Source organism: Anolis carolinensis, chromosome 6, assembly GCF_035594765.1.
Source record: "Anolis carolinensis isolate JA03-04 chromosome 6, rAnoCar3.1.pri, whole genome shotgun sequence".
Taxonomy (NCBI): Eukaryota; Metazoa; Chordata; class Lepidosauria; order Squamata; family Dactyloidae; genus Anolis; species Anolis carolinensis.
The window spans coordinates 58,041,930-58,060,632 of record NC_085846.1 but is presented as its reverse complement, the minus strand read 5'-3'; the positions used below and the strand labels follow the sequence as shown (position 1 = coordinate 58,060,632).

The 18,703-nt window shown below is 37.6% G+C and overlaps 1 protein-coding gene across 2 annotated transcripts in view; it reads right to left on the bottom strand.

Moving 5' to 3' along the window:
- Window positions 1–6,937: 6,937 nt before the first annotated feature.
- The window catches only part of dpy19l1 (dpy-19 like C-mannosyltransferase 1), a 50,934-nt gene continuing 39,168 nt past the window's right edge, over window positions 6,938–18,703 (bottom strand). The window contains exons 19-23 of one of the 2 annotated variants that reach the window (XM_008112840.3): window positions 16,869–16,988; window positions 14,085–14,259; window positions 13,502–13,601; window positions 10,200–10,325; window positions 6,938–7,950 (exon numbers count right to left, since the gene is read on the bottom strand). In XM_008112840.3, the coding sequence (XP_008111047.2) occupies window positions 7,797–7,950; window positions 10,200–10,325; window positions 13,502–13,601; window positions 14,085–14,259; window positions 16,869–16,988 (675 nt within the window). In that variant the 3' untranslated portion in view covers window positions 6,938–7,796. The remainder of the gene's footprint in view (window positions 7,951–10,199; window positions 10,326–13,501; window positions 13,602–14,084; window positions 14,260–16,868; window positions 16,989–18,703) is intronic. The other variant, XM_008112841.3, reaches the window with a different exon arrangement.

The following is an 18,703-nucleotide window of genomic DNA, read 5'->3' as shown; positions in this document are numbered from 1 at the left end:
CCCCCCTTTCGAGATCATGGTCCAGGTTTATGGGGAAACTTTGTATAAAACTGTTTTATCAACTTTGGGGCTTTAACATGCTCTGCTGCTACCCATTCCGGGTGTAAGGTCAGTAGAAGCTTAATGTCCATTCCTGGAAGGTGTAGGACACAAAGATAGGCTCACACAGCTGGTCGCTATGGAAAACTTTATTGAATCCGCCTTGCCAAGATGACTGCAAAAGCTTCTACTGCACTTCCGGGTGAGTGCCCATGGCGGTGGACATGGTTCGTTAGGGCTCTGACGAACCGACCGATGTCGCGCTGGTTGGGGTTGTGGACCCAACCCCTCTACGCGGATTGAAGCGGGAGGGGGGTTGCCAAGCCGATAAGGATCCCGATGACCCCAGAGTTCCTCCGCTCCTCAAGAGTGGGGGTTCGAGAGGGTCCGGGAGCTCCGGCAAGCAAGGCGCGTCTTGGGAAGCAGATAATGCACAAGCCATCTGCCGCGCTCACTTCAAGAAAAGAAATGAAGATTGGAAGAAAATAAAATATCCGGCGACCGGGGGGCCGGATAAGAATGTGAGTAATATTTTGAATCATTAACTTCCACATAAAAGATTAAAACGATTAATAATAAATATAGTTACTAAGAGGAACTGGTTTGCTTTAAAGAAAAGAGGACTAAAAAGGGTTAAAAGATCTGAAAGAGTGGGTCTCTAATCAGAAAGCCCGGCCACTGACACGCATCTTGCAGATTAAAGGAGAACACAATTCATAGTAAAAGAGTGAGAACGGCCAACATCTACAGTGCCTTGTTGCCTGCTTAACATAATAATGTGACTCCACAACATCGGCTCCTAGAAAATCTGCCCCCTACAAAAAGGGGCTGAGGCGAGAGGAGCTTAGGGGGTGGTATAGTGTACAATGTGCTCCCCAAAGATAAGGGAAAATCTCCACGTGGGGAACTAGAAGTAACTCCACTGTTATTGTGGGCAACTCAGCAGAAGGAAAGGAGAGGGGGAAGGGAGTGGAAAGCTCAATATTCACCAAACAAAAGACTGACCTTGGAAAGAGGCGGCGGTGGGAGGTGTTGTGTCTAAGAGACGCATCCCACAAGTTGTCGCGCGAGAGTTGGGGAGTTGTCCGCAACTTGAGCTGACTGCGAGATCTGCTCCTGGTAACAGGAAGCAGGGGGGATTCCTTTAAGGGACACACACACTCCAGGAAACAGCACGCCGGGAGTGAGGTAACTGCAGCGCCGGGCGGGCGGAAACAGCAGTGTACTCACCGGAGGTGGTCAGTGCTAGAGAAAGAGGCTACCGAGAAGGTCAAATATAAAAATAAATTAACAAACAAACAAGGCTGAGCAAAGCAAGTCTATTGGAAGAGTTCTAAACGGTCTCAAAGAAGACAGGCAGAAGGCGGCAAAGATATAAGTATTTCTCTCCTCTTTTTATTTTCTACAAACCCCCCCCCCCCTCTTTTTTGCCATACACATTGAGTGGACGGAGAAAGGAAAATGATGACACCTAGAGGAAAAAATGATAAAGAAATAAAAGACATGAAAGTCATGCAGCAGAGGAGGAACTCTCTTCCGGAGGACTCCAATTGGAGGGAATTGCTACGAGAATTACAGAATATTTCAGCTAAACAAGATCTCCTCCAGAAAGAAGTACATGAAATTGCTACTAAACAGGATATACAACAAAAACAAATACAAGAAGATATGGCAGATCTTAAGAGAGAAATCAAAGAGGAGATAATAATGATCAAATCAGAAGTTTTAAATAATGCTCAAGAGATTTCTGAATTAAAATCACAAAATAACAAATTGGAGAAAACACTGATGAAATTACAAAAAAAAATTGATGCGATGGAATTTAAAAATGCCAAATTAGAGAAGATACAAGAGAAGCTAGAACGAAATGAAACAGACTATCAACTAAGATTCAGAAATATACTTGAAGATCCAAAAGAAAACATTAAACAAGTCACTGCGCAAATAATAGCAAAAATAATGAACTGCTCTGAAGCGGAGGCCACAGGTCAAATAGATACAGTCCACAGAATCTATACAAACTACACCAAAAAAAATAAGGTGGACAGAGACACAATTGTACATCTGGTCAAACGCTCCACAAGGGAAAAAATATTTAGGAGGTCCAAATCGAACCCGATTACATACAAGGAAAAGAAAATTATGATCTATAAAGAATTTCCCCAATCAACTCTGAACAATCGTAGGGAATATTTCTTTTTAACGGACGAGTTAAAACGTTTGCAAATCAGATTCAGATGGGAGAGGCAGGAGGGCCTGATGTTGACCTACAAAGAAGAGAAAGTCTGGATAAAATCGGAAGAAAAAGCTGATGAATTTTATAGAAAGTTAAAAAAGGACTTATCTCAAAAATCTAAACTACAACCATCAAGTTTAGAGAAGAATCCAAAACAACCAAAGAAAAGAAGACATGACTCACCAAAGGAGATGCAGACGTCCCTGTTTAATGACAATGAATCGGAGGAAGTGTCGGAAGAGGAGGAGGAAGTAACGAGTGATGCAGCCGCACATGAGTAATTTTTTAAATTCAATAAAGATTTTTTCGAACAATATCAATGGTTTAAATTCTCAAATTAAAAAAAGAGGGCTATTTAACTATTTAATTAAAAATAAATATGAGAGCACAGCTTTGCAGGAAACACATATTGCTAATAAACATATTAATCATTTAAATAATACAAAATTAGGTACTGCATTCCACTCGTTAGATATATAAAAAAAGGGAGTTACACTATATATAGATGAAAAATTAAAACCAACAGAGGAATTTAAAGACCAAGAGGGAAGAATCATTGCAGCTAAAATATTAATTGGTCAGGAAACTATATTATATGTAATGTTTATATGCCAAATGGACCGAAGCGCAAATTTGTCAAATCACTAAGGGCTATGTTAAATCAAATAGAAGTAGATCACTGGATTACATTGGGAGATTTCAATGGAGTTATAAATAATAGTTTAGATAAATCAGTATCAAAAAGCAAAAACAAAAAGATGGAAAATAAAACCCTCCCAAAAAATTTCCTCCAACTAATAGAAGAATTCGACTTATATGACACTTGGAGAATTAAAAATCCTAACCAAAGAGATTATACTTATTATTCAAACAGGCATAAGTTATGGACCAGAATAGATATGATCTGGGTATCGAGAAGTTTAATGCCTAAAATAAATGAAATAAAAATATTAGCAAGGGATTTATCGGACCACTGTCCAATAGAAATATTTATTAATAAGAGTAAGCCGAATAAGTGCTGGAGGTTAGATAGCAATCTGATCAAACAGGAACAAGACATTGAGAGAATAAAACAAATGACGAAAGAATATTTTTTATTAAATGACAACCAAAACACCAGCCCGCAAATAATCTGGGATGCCTATAAGGCTTATGCAAGAGGGTATTTTATACAACAAAAAGCAAGAAAAAATAGGCTTGAAAACCAAAAACTGCAAGAAATCCAGAGGGAAATTGAAGAATTGGAAAAGAAATTGAAACTAAACCCAGACATAGCTAAATATCAACAAAATTAAAATTCCTACAAAAAGAGAAAACGAATCTGCAATTAGAGACTCTAGCCAATCAATTAAAATGGACAAGGCAAAATCAATTTGAAAACGCTAACAAGCCAGGGAAATGGCTTGCCAGGATAATAAGAAAGAAAAAAAAATAGACAGCAAATAATAAAAATTAAAACAAACGAAAAAGATGTTTTTACAGATGATGAAATAAAGATGGAATTTGAGAAATTTTACAAAAAATTGTATGAAAAAGATCAAATCAATTTAGAGGACATAACAGAATATATATGTAAACAAAAGCTACCAAAAATCGCAGATGATCAAAGACTAAATTTAAATAAAGAAATTACAATAGAGGAAATTAAAAATGCCATTAAAAAATTAAATTCGGATAAAGCCCCTGGCCCAGATGGCTTCTCAGCCGGTTTCTATAAAATTGACCAAGAAATAGTAATGGAATTTCTAAAGAAGATTATGAATGAAGCCCTTAGTGAGGGGAAAATCCCCGACTCATGGAAAAAAGCCGAAATTATTCTATTACATAAGGATGGTACCGATCCAAGTAATGTAAAAAATTACCGACCTATTTCATTATTAAATAGCGATTATAAAATTTATACTAAAATATTAGCAGAAAGATTTACAAAATTCCTAAATACATGGATCGGAGAAGACCAAGCTGGCTTCCTCCCCAATCGAAGTACAAAAGATAACATTCGGATAATTATTGATGCTATTGAATATTTTGAACAAAATCACCAAAAAGAAGCGGGTTTCTTAGCACTAGATGCTGAGAAAGCATTTGACAAGGTAAATTGGGATTTTTTAAAAAAATTATTTAATGAATTGGATATGGGTAATAAATTTCAAAAGGGAATAAATGCAATTTATGAAAAACAATATGCAAAAATTAAAATCAATGGCTTACTCACGGAAGAATTTGAAATTAAAAAAGGAACAAGACAAGGCTGCCCAATGTCCCCCCTAATTTTCATATTTACTCTGGAAATTCTCTTGAGAGCAATTAGAAAAGAGGAAAAATTAAAGGGCATCAAAATAGAAAAACAAGAGGTAAAGGTACAAGCATTTGCTGATGACGTGATATGTATAATAGAAAATCCAAAAGACAGTATAAAAGACTGGTTAGAGATAATAGAGAAGTTGGCAGACTGTGGCAGGTTTTAATATTAATAAGGAAAAATCAACAATATTAACTAAAAATATGTCAGATAGAAGCCAAAGAATACTGGAAGATATTACGGGCTTAAAAATTGTGAGGAAATTTAAATATTTAGGAATTTGGATTGGTAACAGAAATAATCAAATATTAGAGCTCAATTATGGAGCAAAATGGAAGGAGATAGTAAAAGACTTAGAGAATTGGAAGAACTTAAATATTTCTTTATTGGGGAGGATAGCTGTGATTAAAATGAATGTCTTGCCCAAACTGCTATACCTATTTCGTAACATTCCCATTGTCAGAGGCAAAAAATTATTTAACGATTGGAACCGGGTAATAAATAAATGTATATGGAACAATAAAAAACCAAGAATCAGATATGCAACAATGACAACCCCAAAAGAAAGAGGAGGCTTCGGCCTCCCCAATTTACAGTTATATCATGAGGCATGTGCCCTAGAATGGGTAACGGATTGGGTAAGATTGAAGAAGAGAAAAACACTAACATTAGAAGGATATGGTTTGAGGTGGTGGCATGGGTATTTGTGGCAGGATAAAATTAAAATAGCAAACAATTTGGAAACCATTTTATTAGATCAGCCCTAATTGCAACTTGGCTAAAATACAAAAGATTCCTGTACGAGAAAACACCGCTGTCACCTTTAGAAGCAACACAACGAAGATTGCTCGGCTGGCAAAAATGGCCAATATACTCTGAAATAATCAAAAAAACAGAGACAAGAGGATCTACACCCCCTATGAAAGAATTGGAGGTAATTAAAAGAGATTATGAAAATATTACATGGCTACAATATTATCAACTAAAAGAACACTATTAAAAAGATAAAATGATAGGTTTTAGCACGACTACCACGCTCTGGGATAATTTACTTAAAAGGGAAAAGAAAATTATAACAATTATATACAATAAACTATTAGAGTGGAATACAGAAACAGAAATTGTTAAAGAGTCAATGACAAAATGGTCCAGAAATATAGGAAGGTCGATAACCATAGATGAATGGAATGATATATGGAACAAAAAGATTAAATTATGTTATTCGACAGACTTAAAAGAAAATTGGCAAAAAACAATACATAGATGGTACTTAACACCCAAAAAACTAGGACATATGTATAAAGACAAGGACAATAGGTGTTGGCATTGCAGAGAACAGGTGGGGTCATATTTCCACATGTGGTGGAACTGTAAAGAAATTAAAAAATTTTGGAAAATAATCCACAAAGAATGTAAAAAGATATTAAAACTAGAATTTGAATGTAAACCGGAATATTACCTATTAGGTCTATATAACCCTAAAGAAGAGAAAAAGACTATGCCAGAGAAAGAAAAAGGTAACAAGGAGAGAGTTTTCACTTACGCTTTAACAGCGGCCAGACTCGTGATAGCAAGAAATTGGAAGGAGAAGAAAAACCTCACTAAAGAATCATGGCTGGAGAAATTAATGGACATTAAAAATATGGATAGACTGACCTTTTTGATGAAAAAATCAACTGGAAGACCAATGAAGGAGACAAACTGGACGCTCCTCGAAGAATACATTCAAGACATGTCGAGATGAAGTAACCAATACGTCAGGAAGATGGAAGTTAACCGATTGGAAGTCACTCCCCCCCTCTCCCCCCCCTCTCTGGTTAGGGCCTTCTCCCATATTGTCGTCCCTCACAACTACCCCCCCTTTTTTTCCTTTTCTTTTTTTTCTTTGCTTCTTACCTCGAAGCAATTTAGTTTCAGCTCCCCAAGTTATCCTTATTCTTACCCTTTAGTTTACCTCCCCCGCTCCCCCCCCCACTTTTCTTTTACCACTGTATAATTTTGAAACTTCAATAAAAAAAATTTAAAAAAAAAAAACAAAAGCTTCTACTGCCCTTCTTCCGCTTTTCCCCTCAGTATATTGGGTTGTTGCCTCCCCCCTCCCTTCTTCTCCATCCACACCTCCCTTTCCTTTTGTCCTTTCCCACGTTTGAAGACCAGACCCTGTCATAAATCAGCCTTCCCCGCCAAATGGTCTCCTTCCTCTGTCTTCTTGTAGTCAGGTTGCGAAAAGAACAGCTTTGAGGATGCTGTTCTTTCTTGCATCCTGACACTAGGCTTGTCTAACCTTTCTCTTCACAGATGTTGTTTTCTAAATATTTTTAGCAATAAGTATATATTTGAAAAATCAAAGAAGCAAAAAATATGAACCAAGCTTTTATTAACCACAAACATCAACAATTTTCATAAAATCCATAAAAATACAGTATTTTTGTGCTTTACTATGCTTTAATTATAAAAAAGGTCCTGCTTCACTTCCATTTTAGTGGCCCATTTTATTAAACAAACTGAGATCTTTATTTTTTAAATATTTTTTTCTTTACCAAAGGAAATAAAACTGAATCTGGGGGCAGAGGCTTTCCAAAGTATTGGTTTCCTTGATACAGAAATGAATACTATTCTAAAATGTGTACTAGAGCAATACACTAATACATTACATGGGATTTCAGGTTTATCTTACACTCCTTGAGTGGTTAGATTTTATTTCCTGTGGAATGTTAATTTCTCTTTCTACAGGAAGAAGAAAATACGTTTTATTACACATTAGGGCCAAAAAATTTTAAAAAAAAGGCTTTCCTGAAAACATTTCCTTGTTGCAGTTTTATAAATGAAAATCTCTTCATTTTGTCTACCCTAGTGATATCAAAACCTTTAAATGTTTTATAGCAAAAATATGTTCATTGCAAATGAGATCATAGTGGTGTTTTAGCAACTTAAGTAGACTGCATCTACAATATGGAGTCCAAAGCTAGCTGAAAGAGTTTGACACAGAACAAAAGTTTAAACATATGGTCTAGTTCTAAACTTATCTAAAAATATGACCCTTCCCCCTCGCCCAATACACAGTTCTATGGAATACTGCCAATATCTAATGATGCTATAAGCTAAAATCAATGTCAATATTTTAATTAATTATAATGGATTTGGAGTTTAGAGATATGTTTTAAACAGTTGCCAGTTTTAAAATCACCCTGTTAGAGAATCTGTCACACCGGAGAATCACTATGTAGTAACTTCTAACACTTTGTATACACTGTTGTCGAATACTGTTCTGAAGTATGGTCTGGAATTCTTGCCCATAAGATTGCATAAGGGAACTTTTCCAATGTTGGCGAGATCTTCTACATCCCAGATTTCTGGCATGCTGCAGCCAGGCCTAAAATACATACATGAATACATATAAATGCAAGCAGCAAAGAAAGACATATAACACGAATAAACTGATAATGCATAATAGTTATACAGGGAAAAAAACTCTCTTCAATGATTCACAGATCATGTGATCATGAAGAAAGGAAGAGGAGTGCTGCATTTACTGGCCCTTCATCCTCTATTACATATTTTGTTGATTATGCATTGTTAGGAACATCAGGCATAGAAAACATGCTATATGCATTCAGGTTCTTTTCAACTCTATCCAATGAGAGTTCTGAATCATATATGGAATTTACAAACCTCTCATATCATATCTCTTTGCAACAAATAACATGGGGTTTATCAGGGTAGGTCCAGTTTTCCTCCTTGGTGCATAAGCTATGAATGCTTCACAAAGGCTGAAGAGCTGATTATTTCCCTTATTAAAGGCATTTATTTTTTTAATTGTTTGGACCCTAAGAAGAGTTAACACAAGAAAGCTCCAAAGAGGAAGGTATTTCCATTGTCTCATATCCTTGCAGCCCATTTCCCAAAGCCTTTTCTGAGACTAGGATCCTCTGGAGCAGGGGTCCTCAAACTAAGGCCCGGGGGCCAGATGCGGCCCTCCAAGGTCATTTACCTGGCCCCTGCTCTCAGTTTTAGACTTAGGGTCGCCCAAAGTCTGAAATGACTTGAAGGCACACAACTACAACAATCCTACTTAACTTGACTATCTCATTGGCCAAAAGCAGGCCCACACTTCCCAATGAAATCCTGATAGGTTTACTGTATGCTGGTTAAAATTGTTTTTATTTTCAAATATTGTTATTATTGCTATGGTAATAATCGAATATATTGTGTATACATATAATATTGATACTAATATTATAATGTCATACAATATAATACTAATAATAATGAAACATAATAATATTAATTATACATTATTTTTAAAATGTAATATTACTAATAATATTACGGTATAGTGGTATAGTACAATATAGTAATATCTAATGCCCCAGGTTCAAATCCCGGGAGAGGATTGAGCACCCGCTGTTAGCTCCAGCTCCTGCCAACCTAGCAGTTCGAAAACATGCCAATGTGAGTAGATCAATAGGTACCGCTCCGGCGGGAAGGTAACGGAGCTCCATGCAGTCATGCCAGCCAGATGACCTTGGAGGTGTCTACGGACAACGCCGGCTCTTTGGCTTAGAAATGGAGATGAGCACCAACCCCCAGAGTCAGACACGACTGGACTTAACGTCAGGGGAAACCTTTACCTTTTTTTTTAATGCTAATATTGTGCTATGCTAATAATATAATATATTGTATGTACATATAATATTGATACTAATATTACAATGTCATACAATATAATACTAATAATAATGCAACATAATAATATTAATTATACATTATATATTAAATGTAATATTACTAATAATATTACAGTATAGTGGTATAATACAATATAATAATATATAATGCTAATATTGTGCTATGCCATTAATATAATATATTGTATGTACATACAACTTATAAGACGCTTTTGAGTCCCATTCGGGGCGAGAGAGAGCAGGGTATAAATGTAGTAAATAAATGAATAAATAATTGTTGTTCGGAGGGGATTTTTTGCACTACAAATAAGACATGTGCAGTGTGCATAGGAATTTGTTAGTTTTTTTCCCCCAAATGATAATTCAGCCCCTCAACCATCTCAGGGACTATGAACCGGCCCTCTACTTTAAAAGTTTGAGGACCCCTGCTCTGGAGAAAACTGGGATGGGACATGGGGAGAAATTCTTAGGAGGAGAGACCAGGGAGCTTTCCTTCAACACATTATTTTCCAATCTAAGTCCAACTTGAGCAATTCTTCTTGCCTATTCAGGAGAGCCTCTGATTACTATTTGAGTTTATGTGCTCAAAGAGTGCATCTAGCATATATTACTAAAGTCAAAAACTGGACATCAAATTCCAAAAGAAGTAAAGTAAGAGCTTCAAAGATCTATGAAGACCAAACAAGATTTTATGAACAGTCAGAATATAAAGGGCAAAGGAAAAGTCTAAGATCATCTGGGACTGTGGCTAAAAACTCAGCACCCCAATTTTACTCATTTTAAAGATCAGTTTGAGCCAGTAGCACCAATTGTGAATGGAGTTATGCAAGGATCTACAAAATAAAACATGTTGCCTAGCTCACTTTTGTACAAAAAGCACTTCCATCTCACCATAATTTGAGGAAAACTTCACGAGTGCTTACTGATTACTTACCTAGGTCTCTTTAGGCACCAAGATTCTTCTAAAATGTAGTAATTCACTCCCATCTTTACCAATTCCTTTTTAACGTCTTTTGCTGGTTTTCGACTATACATGGAATAAATTATTTTCGTTCTTGCCCTTTGAAGAGGGAAAAAATGCACATATAATCAACCAACCAAAAAGCCCCCCTTAAACTATGTAGTTCATTATAGAAGCCAAGTAACAAGCAGGATTCTTGTACCTAGGAGACCTAATTTATTCTGAGACATATTTTACAGTAAAACAGATTCAAAAACAGACTTTGCAAGAGGTAAATGTATTAAAATACACTAAAGGATAAAAATGGTGCAGTGAGAGCTGAAGGAAATCTAACAGATATACTAGCGCTAATAACTGGAACTGTACAACCAAATGACAGATGCAACTTTGGGAAGAAATGAGATGTCAGAGTAAAGGACAACTCTGTCCTGGTGGAAGGTCAGATATGTCTCAGCTCGTCAGCCTGAAGAATGCAGAATTCACTTGTACATCTGGCTAATGTGATGATGACCAAGAATGTAGTCTTCCAAGTGAGAGATGAAGAACGTATGTCGCTATGGGTTCAAGCTGTCTTTTTGAGAGCTGAATTACAAGCTTCAGCCAGGAACAGGGTGCACCACCAGTGAACAGACATTCTTATAATCCTAGATAAAGGTCTTGACTAGGAAATCAGCAAAGCAAGAGGATTTCCCCCATTTGCAATAGTTCCAGGAGATGGATCCAGGTAATTTTTAAGCAGTGTCCCCTTGGGACAGAACAAAGTACTCCGGCATATCTTATATAAACGGTTTGTTTCTATAATACATAAAAGTCATGTTGTCAATGGCAATCTGGACAGCCCTACCATAGATTTCAGACTCAAAGACCTTGAGAATTTTGGAGATGGCTAGAAGCTCATGAGAGTTGATGTGGTTAGTCCAAAGGTGACCAAGTTCTTCATGTGGTGAGGCCTTCACAGTGGGCTCCCCACTTGGAGAGTGACAAATCCATTGACACCGACATTGAAGAGGTTGAAATGGGGCTCATGTACAAAGGTTTATTCTGACAGCTCACCACTTCATTGAGTGCAGTACCGGTACTGTGAGGAATTGAGTATATCAGTCCACATTCAGATCGAATGCTCTACGGAACCATTACTGTAACCTCATGAATGGAGTGACTTTGGTCTCAGATGCCATGAGACCAGATGAATGTCCCAAGCCTGAAGACACTGAAGGCAAAGGCATCAGATTACAGCTATATGCAAGATACAGAAGCAATCTTCCAGTAGGTATACCCTCTCTGTCTCAAAATCTGGCAGAGCTCTGATAAAATGAATACAATGCATTGGTATGAGGTGTGACTTGTTGATGTTGATGATCATGCCAAGATCATTGAATAGGTCTAAAATTGTGTCAGTGTCTAGTAGCAATTGGTCTTGGGACCTTACTATGAATAGCCAGTTGTCTATGTATGGAAATAGGATATCATCCTGTTGCTGAATCTAAGCAGTCACCTCTGGCACATATTTGATGAACATATGAGGGATGGTTCAGAAACCAAAGTGAACGACACAGAAACGGAAGGCTCAGTTGTTCACAGTTAAGGAGAGAAGCATTAATGGGATTTTCTGATGTTGATGTGGAAATAAGCATCCTTGACACAGACAGTTACAAACCAGTAGCGTTTCTGTATAATCTATAATTTTGTAGGATCAAAGGAATTGTCGCCATCTGGCACCAACAAGGTCAAGCGTGGCGATTGACATCTCGCAGGTGCAAAATGGGATTTAATCCACTTTCTTTCTTGTTGATAATAAAGGACTGGAGAAAAATTCCTCATTTTGTCTCAATGCTCAGTGGCATCTTTAGCAAGGAGGCAAGTATATCGGATGCATGGGTAGGGGGAAAGACACTGATAGGAGGAAAGACCCTAAGTTTTTGAAATAAGATTTACTATGACTAGCTTTCCGCTAGAAATGTGTAACATAGAAAGAACAATGATGAAAAATCTCTCCATTTATGACTCATTAAAAAAGAAAGGAATGTTCTAATAATAAATAAGAGCACTGCTACTAGGCATAGATTCAGAAAAGTATGTGTTCATGACAGATGTCAATTCAAACTAGTACATGAAACTCCCCTTGATTCTAATACCATCTAGTACAGGTATGGGCAAACCCAGCACAGGCTGGATGTGGCCCCTTGGCCTCTTGCCTCTGGGCCCAGCCTGGGGCCCTAACCGCATAGCATAGCCCTAGCCCTCCCAGTCACACACAGAGCTTTTCCGAGAGTTCTGGGCAGTCATGTGTCCAGCCCTCCTCTTTGCAGGAGGACATGACGGGCCGCCATGTCCTCCCATGAAGAGGAGAGCTCTGCAGGCACACACGGCTGTGCAGAGCTCTCCCGAGAGCCTCACACTACCTTGTAGGCCAAAAATGTACTTTCTCACAAACACATGTAGATGTAGCCCATAGGCAGAGTCGGTTTCCAGTCCCCGTTCAGTTGCCCACCCTGATTTAAATCAATTAAAGTTGCACGTAAATATATAGGTTGCAACAAAAAAACAACCCCAAAACCTCCACATCTGTTCAGCTTTCAAACTCATGAGAATCTTGGTCAATGAAAAAGACCAATAAATTTTGCCTAATTGACATACTTGCTTAGAAATGCTCAAATTATTTCAAAAAAATTTCAGACTCCGGATCAATCCCCTCTCCTCATCAAAAGCAAAAGGTTTCATTCTTTTTTTTCTTTTCAGTCTATTTCTACAGATAACGTTCAAATCAGATGAGTTCATTTTAAAGGATCCACTAGAGATCAGGGTTTCTTTTTATATGCAGAGCTTTGATAATATGCAAGTGATATCATCAATAGACTTAGAAGCCCATGCAAAAAAAAACTTATAGTAAAGTGATTTAAATTATTTAAGCCATTCACATTTCATTTTATACATTTTTAAGAATATATATTCTTTTAAGTATGAGCCATCTTTAAACAAATAAGCTTTCATGGCAGCTCACTGAATCATTACAAAAATGTATAAACTTAATGACAAAATACAAAATATGTAGAAATTCACTAGGTATGCCATCCTGTCCACAGAACATCACTTACATAGTTCTGGGAGGCAAAGGCATAGATTCTCCTGCAGTGTACAGAATATTAGTACATGTACTTCTATGATAAATGCCAAATGTAGAAAATGATGTCAAGGTTACCTCAATTAAAATTCCTACCCAATGTATAAATACATTACAACATATGTAATCTTGAACATTAAATAAAAAGCCTTACCGTAAAGCTGCATCTTCATAATGAGGATGATTCACAATAGGTCGAAGAGCAGACAGTTTTACACTTGCCATTGTAGGCATTGCACCAGCAAAAACAGCATCTGAAATACATATTTTAAATCTCAAAGATAGGAATAGTCATAAAATAATAGTACACACGAATAACAACATTTGTAAGGCATTCATTTTCTAAAGAGCTCAAAAATGTACATAAAAATAATTCCTTGTAAATTTGTTTCATAATTCCTCTTTCACAGGAAAATATATGACTGCATTAGTTTATATCCAACAGACATACAGCAGGCTTCTATAAATATTTAACTGCTCTTTTAGAGTTCCAATCACACATGAAAACATACAAACACATGTACTCTACTGTACACAAGTTTTTGTATTTTAAAAGCAATTTACAATTACCACTGATCATATTTTAAAACTTCTTTTTTAAAATGACAGTTGCACTAAAATACAGTACAAAACCTCTATTGAATAGTCTGATATTGTAATTTGTAAGCTGTACAGAATGTAGGCTTTAGTGATATATGTTATGGCAGACATTGCAAATAATGCTCTTTTTCTTTTACCTTGGTTAGTGTTTGCTTTTATCCATAACAACAGTTGTTCCTGAGGTAGGTTGCTAAATTCTCCCACAATGCTCCACTGCTTCTGAAGGTTTGCTATTCCTTCATATGCCATAATTGCTAAAATTGCCAGAACAAGTTTTCCAGGCTGGATTTTGGAAAACACACACCCAAACAGCTGTGCAATCAAATGAAAAAGCGTTTATTTAATCTACTACTATCAAATAATGTTGATATTTCAAGAATTCATACATTCATACATGTCTTGTGACAATTTTAACTTAGTTCACTATACATTTCACATTAAATCTAACTGTACGTATTTTATTTATCCTCCACAAGTCCCGCCCCCTCTTCCGAATTCTCCACATTTCCCGGCGTCGCCCAGCTGGAGTGGTGGCAGAAGGAGCCTGGCCGCCTCTTCCAGGCTCCTGCCGCCACTGCCACACGCCTGCACTCTCTCACCCACCCTCCCTTGCTCGCTCATTCACTGGGCCGGAGCGGCATTCCTTCTTCCCTGGCTGCAGGAGCAGAGGCAGCCAGAGCAACATGGCGGGCACAGAGCAAGGGGCCCACCGCTCTGGTTGAGAAGGCTTCACTGAATCCCCAGGACTTGCAAGGGGGAGAAAGGCCACAAAGCAAGGGGGCAGCAGCAATGGGGGTAATTTTCCCGCAAAACAGCGAGTCCGCGATAAGCGAACCACATAGTAGTGGGGGAACACTGTATAAGTGTAATTTATGCATCATTATATTTTCTATATTTAAAATTAAATTATTTTCCAACTGAAATGGATTCCAAAATGGACAGCATGAATGTAGAGGCAATCATAATAAAACACAATAAATGTGATGCCATAAAACTGAGAGAAGAAAAACACCTCTAATTCAACTAGCTAAAAACCAAACAGGCAATATTAAATTACTAGCTGTGCCTGGCCACGCGTTGCTGTGGCGAAGTATGGTGGTATGGGAAATAAAGTATTGAGAAATTGGTGGTAGTTAAGGTAAAGGGTAAACGTTTTCCCCTGACATTAAGTCCAGTCATGTCTGACTCTGGGGGTTAGTGCTCATCTCAATTTCTAAGCCGAAGAGCCAGCGTTGTCGGTAGACTCCTCCAAGGTCACGTGGGATGACTGCATGGAGCGGCAGTACCTATTGATGCACTCAAATTTGCATGTTTTTGAACTTCTGGGTTGGCAGAAGCTGGGGCTAACAGTGGGGGCTCTCTCCGCTCCCCCAATTCAAACCTGCGGCCTTTCGGTCCAGAAGTTCAGCAGCTCAGTTCTTTAGCACGCTGCGCCATCAGGGGATATTATTTCCTGAAGGTTGTGAATATACAATATTTCTGATTGTTTGGGGGTTTTTTTGTCTGTTGGAGGCAAGTATGAATGCTGCAATTAGGAAAAATGATTAGGATGCAATGGCCTTGCAGCTTTAAAGCCTGGCTGTTTCCTCCCTGAGTGATCTAGCACTTTAAAAATTCTATGCATTTCAGTTCAGGAATGATATACAGTAGAGTCTCACTTATCCAACATAAACGGGTCGGCAGAACGTTGGATAAGTGAATATCTTGGATAATAAGGAGGGATTAAGGAAAAGCCTATTAAACATCAAATTAGGTTATGATTTTACAAATTAAGCACCAAAACATAATGTTATACAACAAATTTGACAGAAAAAGTAGTTCAATACGCAGTAATGTTATGTTGTAATTACTGTACTTATAAATTTAGCACCAAAATATCATTATATTGAAAACATTGACTACAAAAATGTGTTGGATAATCCAGAACGTTGGATAAGCGAGTGTTGGATAAGTGAGACTCTACTGTAATTACTACATAGCATTACTGTGCATGGAACTACTTTTTGTCAAATTTGTTGTATAATATGATGTTTTGGTGCTTAATTTGTATAACGATTACCTAAACTGATGTTTAATCGGCTTTTCCTGAATCCCTAATTATCCAACATATTCACTTATCCTGCCGGCCTGTTTATGTTGTTTATGTTTATGTTGGATAAGTGAGACTCTACTGTATATTGATAATCTTATATTATCTGCTTAGAACTGGATTATATGAGGCCCCTTCTTCACAGCTGTATAAAATGCACACTGAAGTGGATTATATGGTAGTGTGGAGTCAAGATAATCCAGTGCAAAGCAGATAATATAAGATTACAAATGGGTTATATAGCTGTGTGCAAAGGCCTTGAGTCTACACTGCCATATAATCCAGTGCAAATTAGATAATCTGTGGAAGAGGCCTAAGTGAGGCCTAAGTCTGCCTGTCCCCCGGGCTGAGTTGGTTGCTAGTGGGCAGAGATTAGCCCTCTAACTGGCAGCAATTGGATAAAAACAATTATTCCTTTCCCTCTAATTAGGACTTTATTTTTCTTTTCTTTTTTTGTTGTATCAACCTAGAGGCGTGGATGATGGGTTGTGTTGTCAAATTTCGAGATTGGGGGGGGGGGTCTGTAGTTTTGTTGTTTTGCCGGTCGCCGTTATGCCATCACTCATTTATATAGATAGATAGATAGATAGATAGATAGATAGATAGATAGATAGATAGATACTGAACATTAAAATAACTACAGGCAGTCCCCGGTGTTACAAACATCTGACTTACAAACAACACAGTTAAGAACAGGTGTGAGACAACAGGAACTTCATAACCAAATACAACTAAAATATATTAATTACAATAATATTAATATTTAGTAGTTCCTTTGTAAAATATGCATATATTTTCATTACATAAAGTAGTGTAATAAAAACAAACTTACTTTCTTTGAACATATCAATGATACCATGATGCACATATGTGGTGTTAGAAACAACTTCAGTCTCATAATTAAAACAGCAAGAAAAGTAAAAAAAATAAGCTGCAGTGCATGGTATACTATCTGCAAACAAGCAAAGACATATAAGAAAATAATTACTTAAAAGAGCTGACTTATAAACAACAGAGAACATTTATTATTTTACTTCAAATTTTCTCATTGCAATTCCATATTTTTTAATATTTAAATCCCCATAGTATTCATGGATGTAAGTAACACCAATAAGAAACAAGAACATGCCTCCATAGAATTGACAGAAATGGAAGAGACTATATGGTATGAAATCCTATTGTAATTTCAGTATTTTACTGTAGTATAAAAGACTGAATCCGCCTTTGGTTGGAAGTGGGGGGAGGGGACAACAACCTAAGCTTCCATGATGCATCTGAGCACCATTTAAGAGAACCTGATTTTACGTTTAAACCTTAACTTTTGACAAGCAGAAATAACATTTTGAAGCCTGAATTCTGTCAAGAACCATTTACCTCATTAATATATTTGTGATAGCAGATTTTCATGAGCACTACAAAATATTTAAGGGCACATTACCAATTACATCTAATGAGAAGTTTTCAGTCATGCAAAGCTATCAGGCAAAGAATCCTAAGGGTTTTATACTATCACTAGCTTTGCCTGGCCACACATTGCTGTGACTTATGGGAATCATTTGTTGGCCAGGTGGAATAGCAGTGAATAGCCTTGCAACCTCAAAGCCTGACCGTTTTCTGGAGTAGCTGGAGTAGCACCCTCAATCAAAGAGCTGCTTTGAAGCCTGGCTACTTTCTTTGTAGGGGAATAATTGTTTGGCCAGATTGAATTGCACTGAATAGTCTTGCAGCTTAAAAGCCTGGCTGCTTTCTACATAGGGCATCCTTGCTAGGCCAGGTTGGGGACGGAGTAGCCTCGTGGCTTCAAAGCCTAAGGGTTTTTCAATTAGGGGAAATCTTGGTTTGCCAAGTTGAATAGCACTGAATAGCCTTGCTGCTTGCAAGCTTGGCCGCTTTCTACCTTGTGGAATCCTTGGTTGACCAATTTGAATAGTAATTAATAGTCTCGGTGTGGCAGGTATGAATGCTGCAGTTAGGCACCTTGATTAGCATTTAATGGCCTTGCAGCTTCAAAGCCTGGCTGCTTCCTGCCTGGGAGAATCCTTTCTTGGGAGGTGTTAGCTGGCCCTGATTGTTCCTTTCTGGAATTCCCAATTTCCCTGCTTTCAGTGTTGCTCTTTATTTACTGTCCTGATTTTAGAGATTATATTGTTCTGTATTATTATACCACAGTAATCGTTACATATTATATTTATAATCTTATATTATCTGCTTAGAACTGGATTATATGAGGTCCCTTCTACACAGCTGTATAAAATCCACACTGAACTGGATTATATGGCAGTGTAGACACAGCTATATTACCCAGAATGCCAAGGCAGATAATCAAGTTCAAAGCAGATACTGTGGATTATCTGCCTTGGCATTATGGGTAATATAGCTGGGTGGCAGGGCCTTGAGTCTACACTGCCATATAATCCAGTTCAAATCAGACAATCTGTATTTTATAGGAAGTGTGGATGAGGCCTAAGTGCCCTCTGCCCTGGGCGCCATTTTGGCTGAGGGAGTTGCTAGGACATGAAGGGGGTGGGGTCTAAAGGGGGTGGGGCCTAAAGGCAGCAGGGCATAGCATACCTTTCTGACTGGCAGTTAAGGGGAGAAAGGCTCTTCCTCATCCTCTGTAATTTGGACCATTTTTCTAGGGGTTTTTGTTTTGTTTTGTTTGAAAGA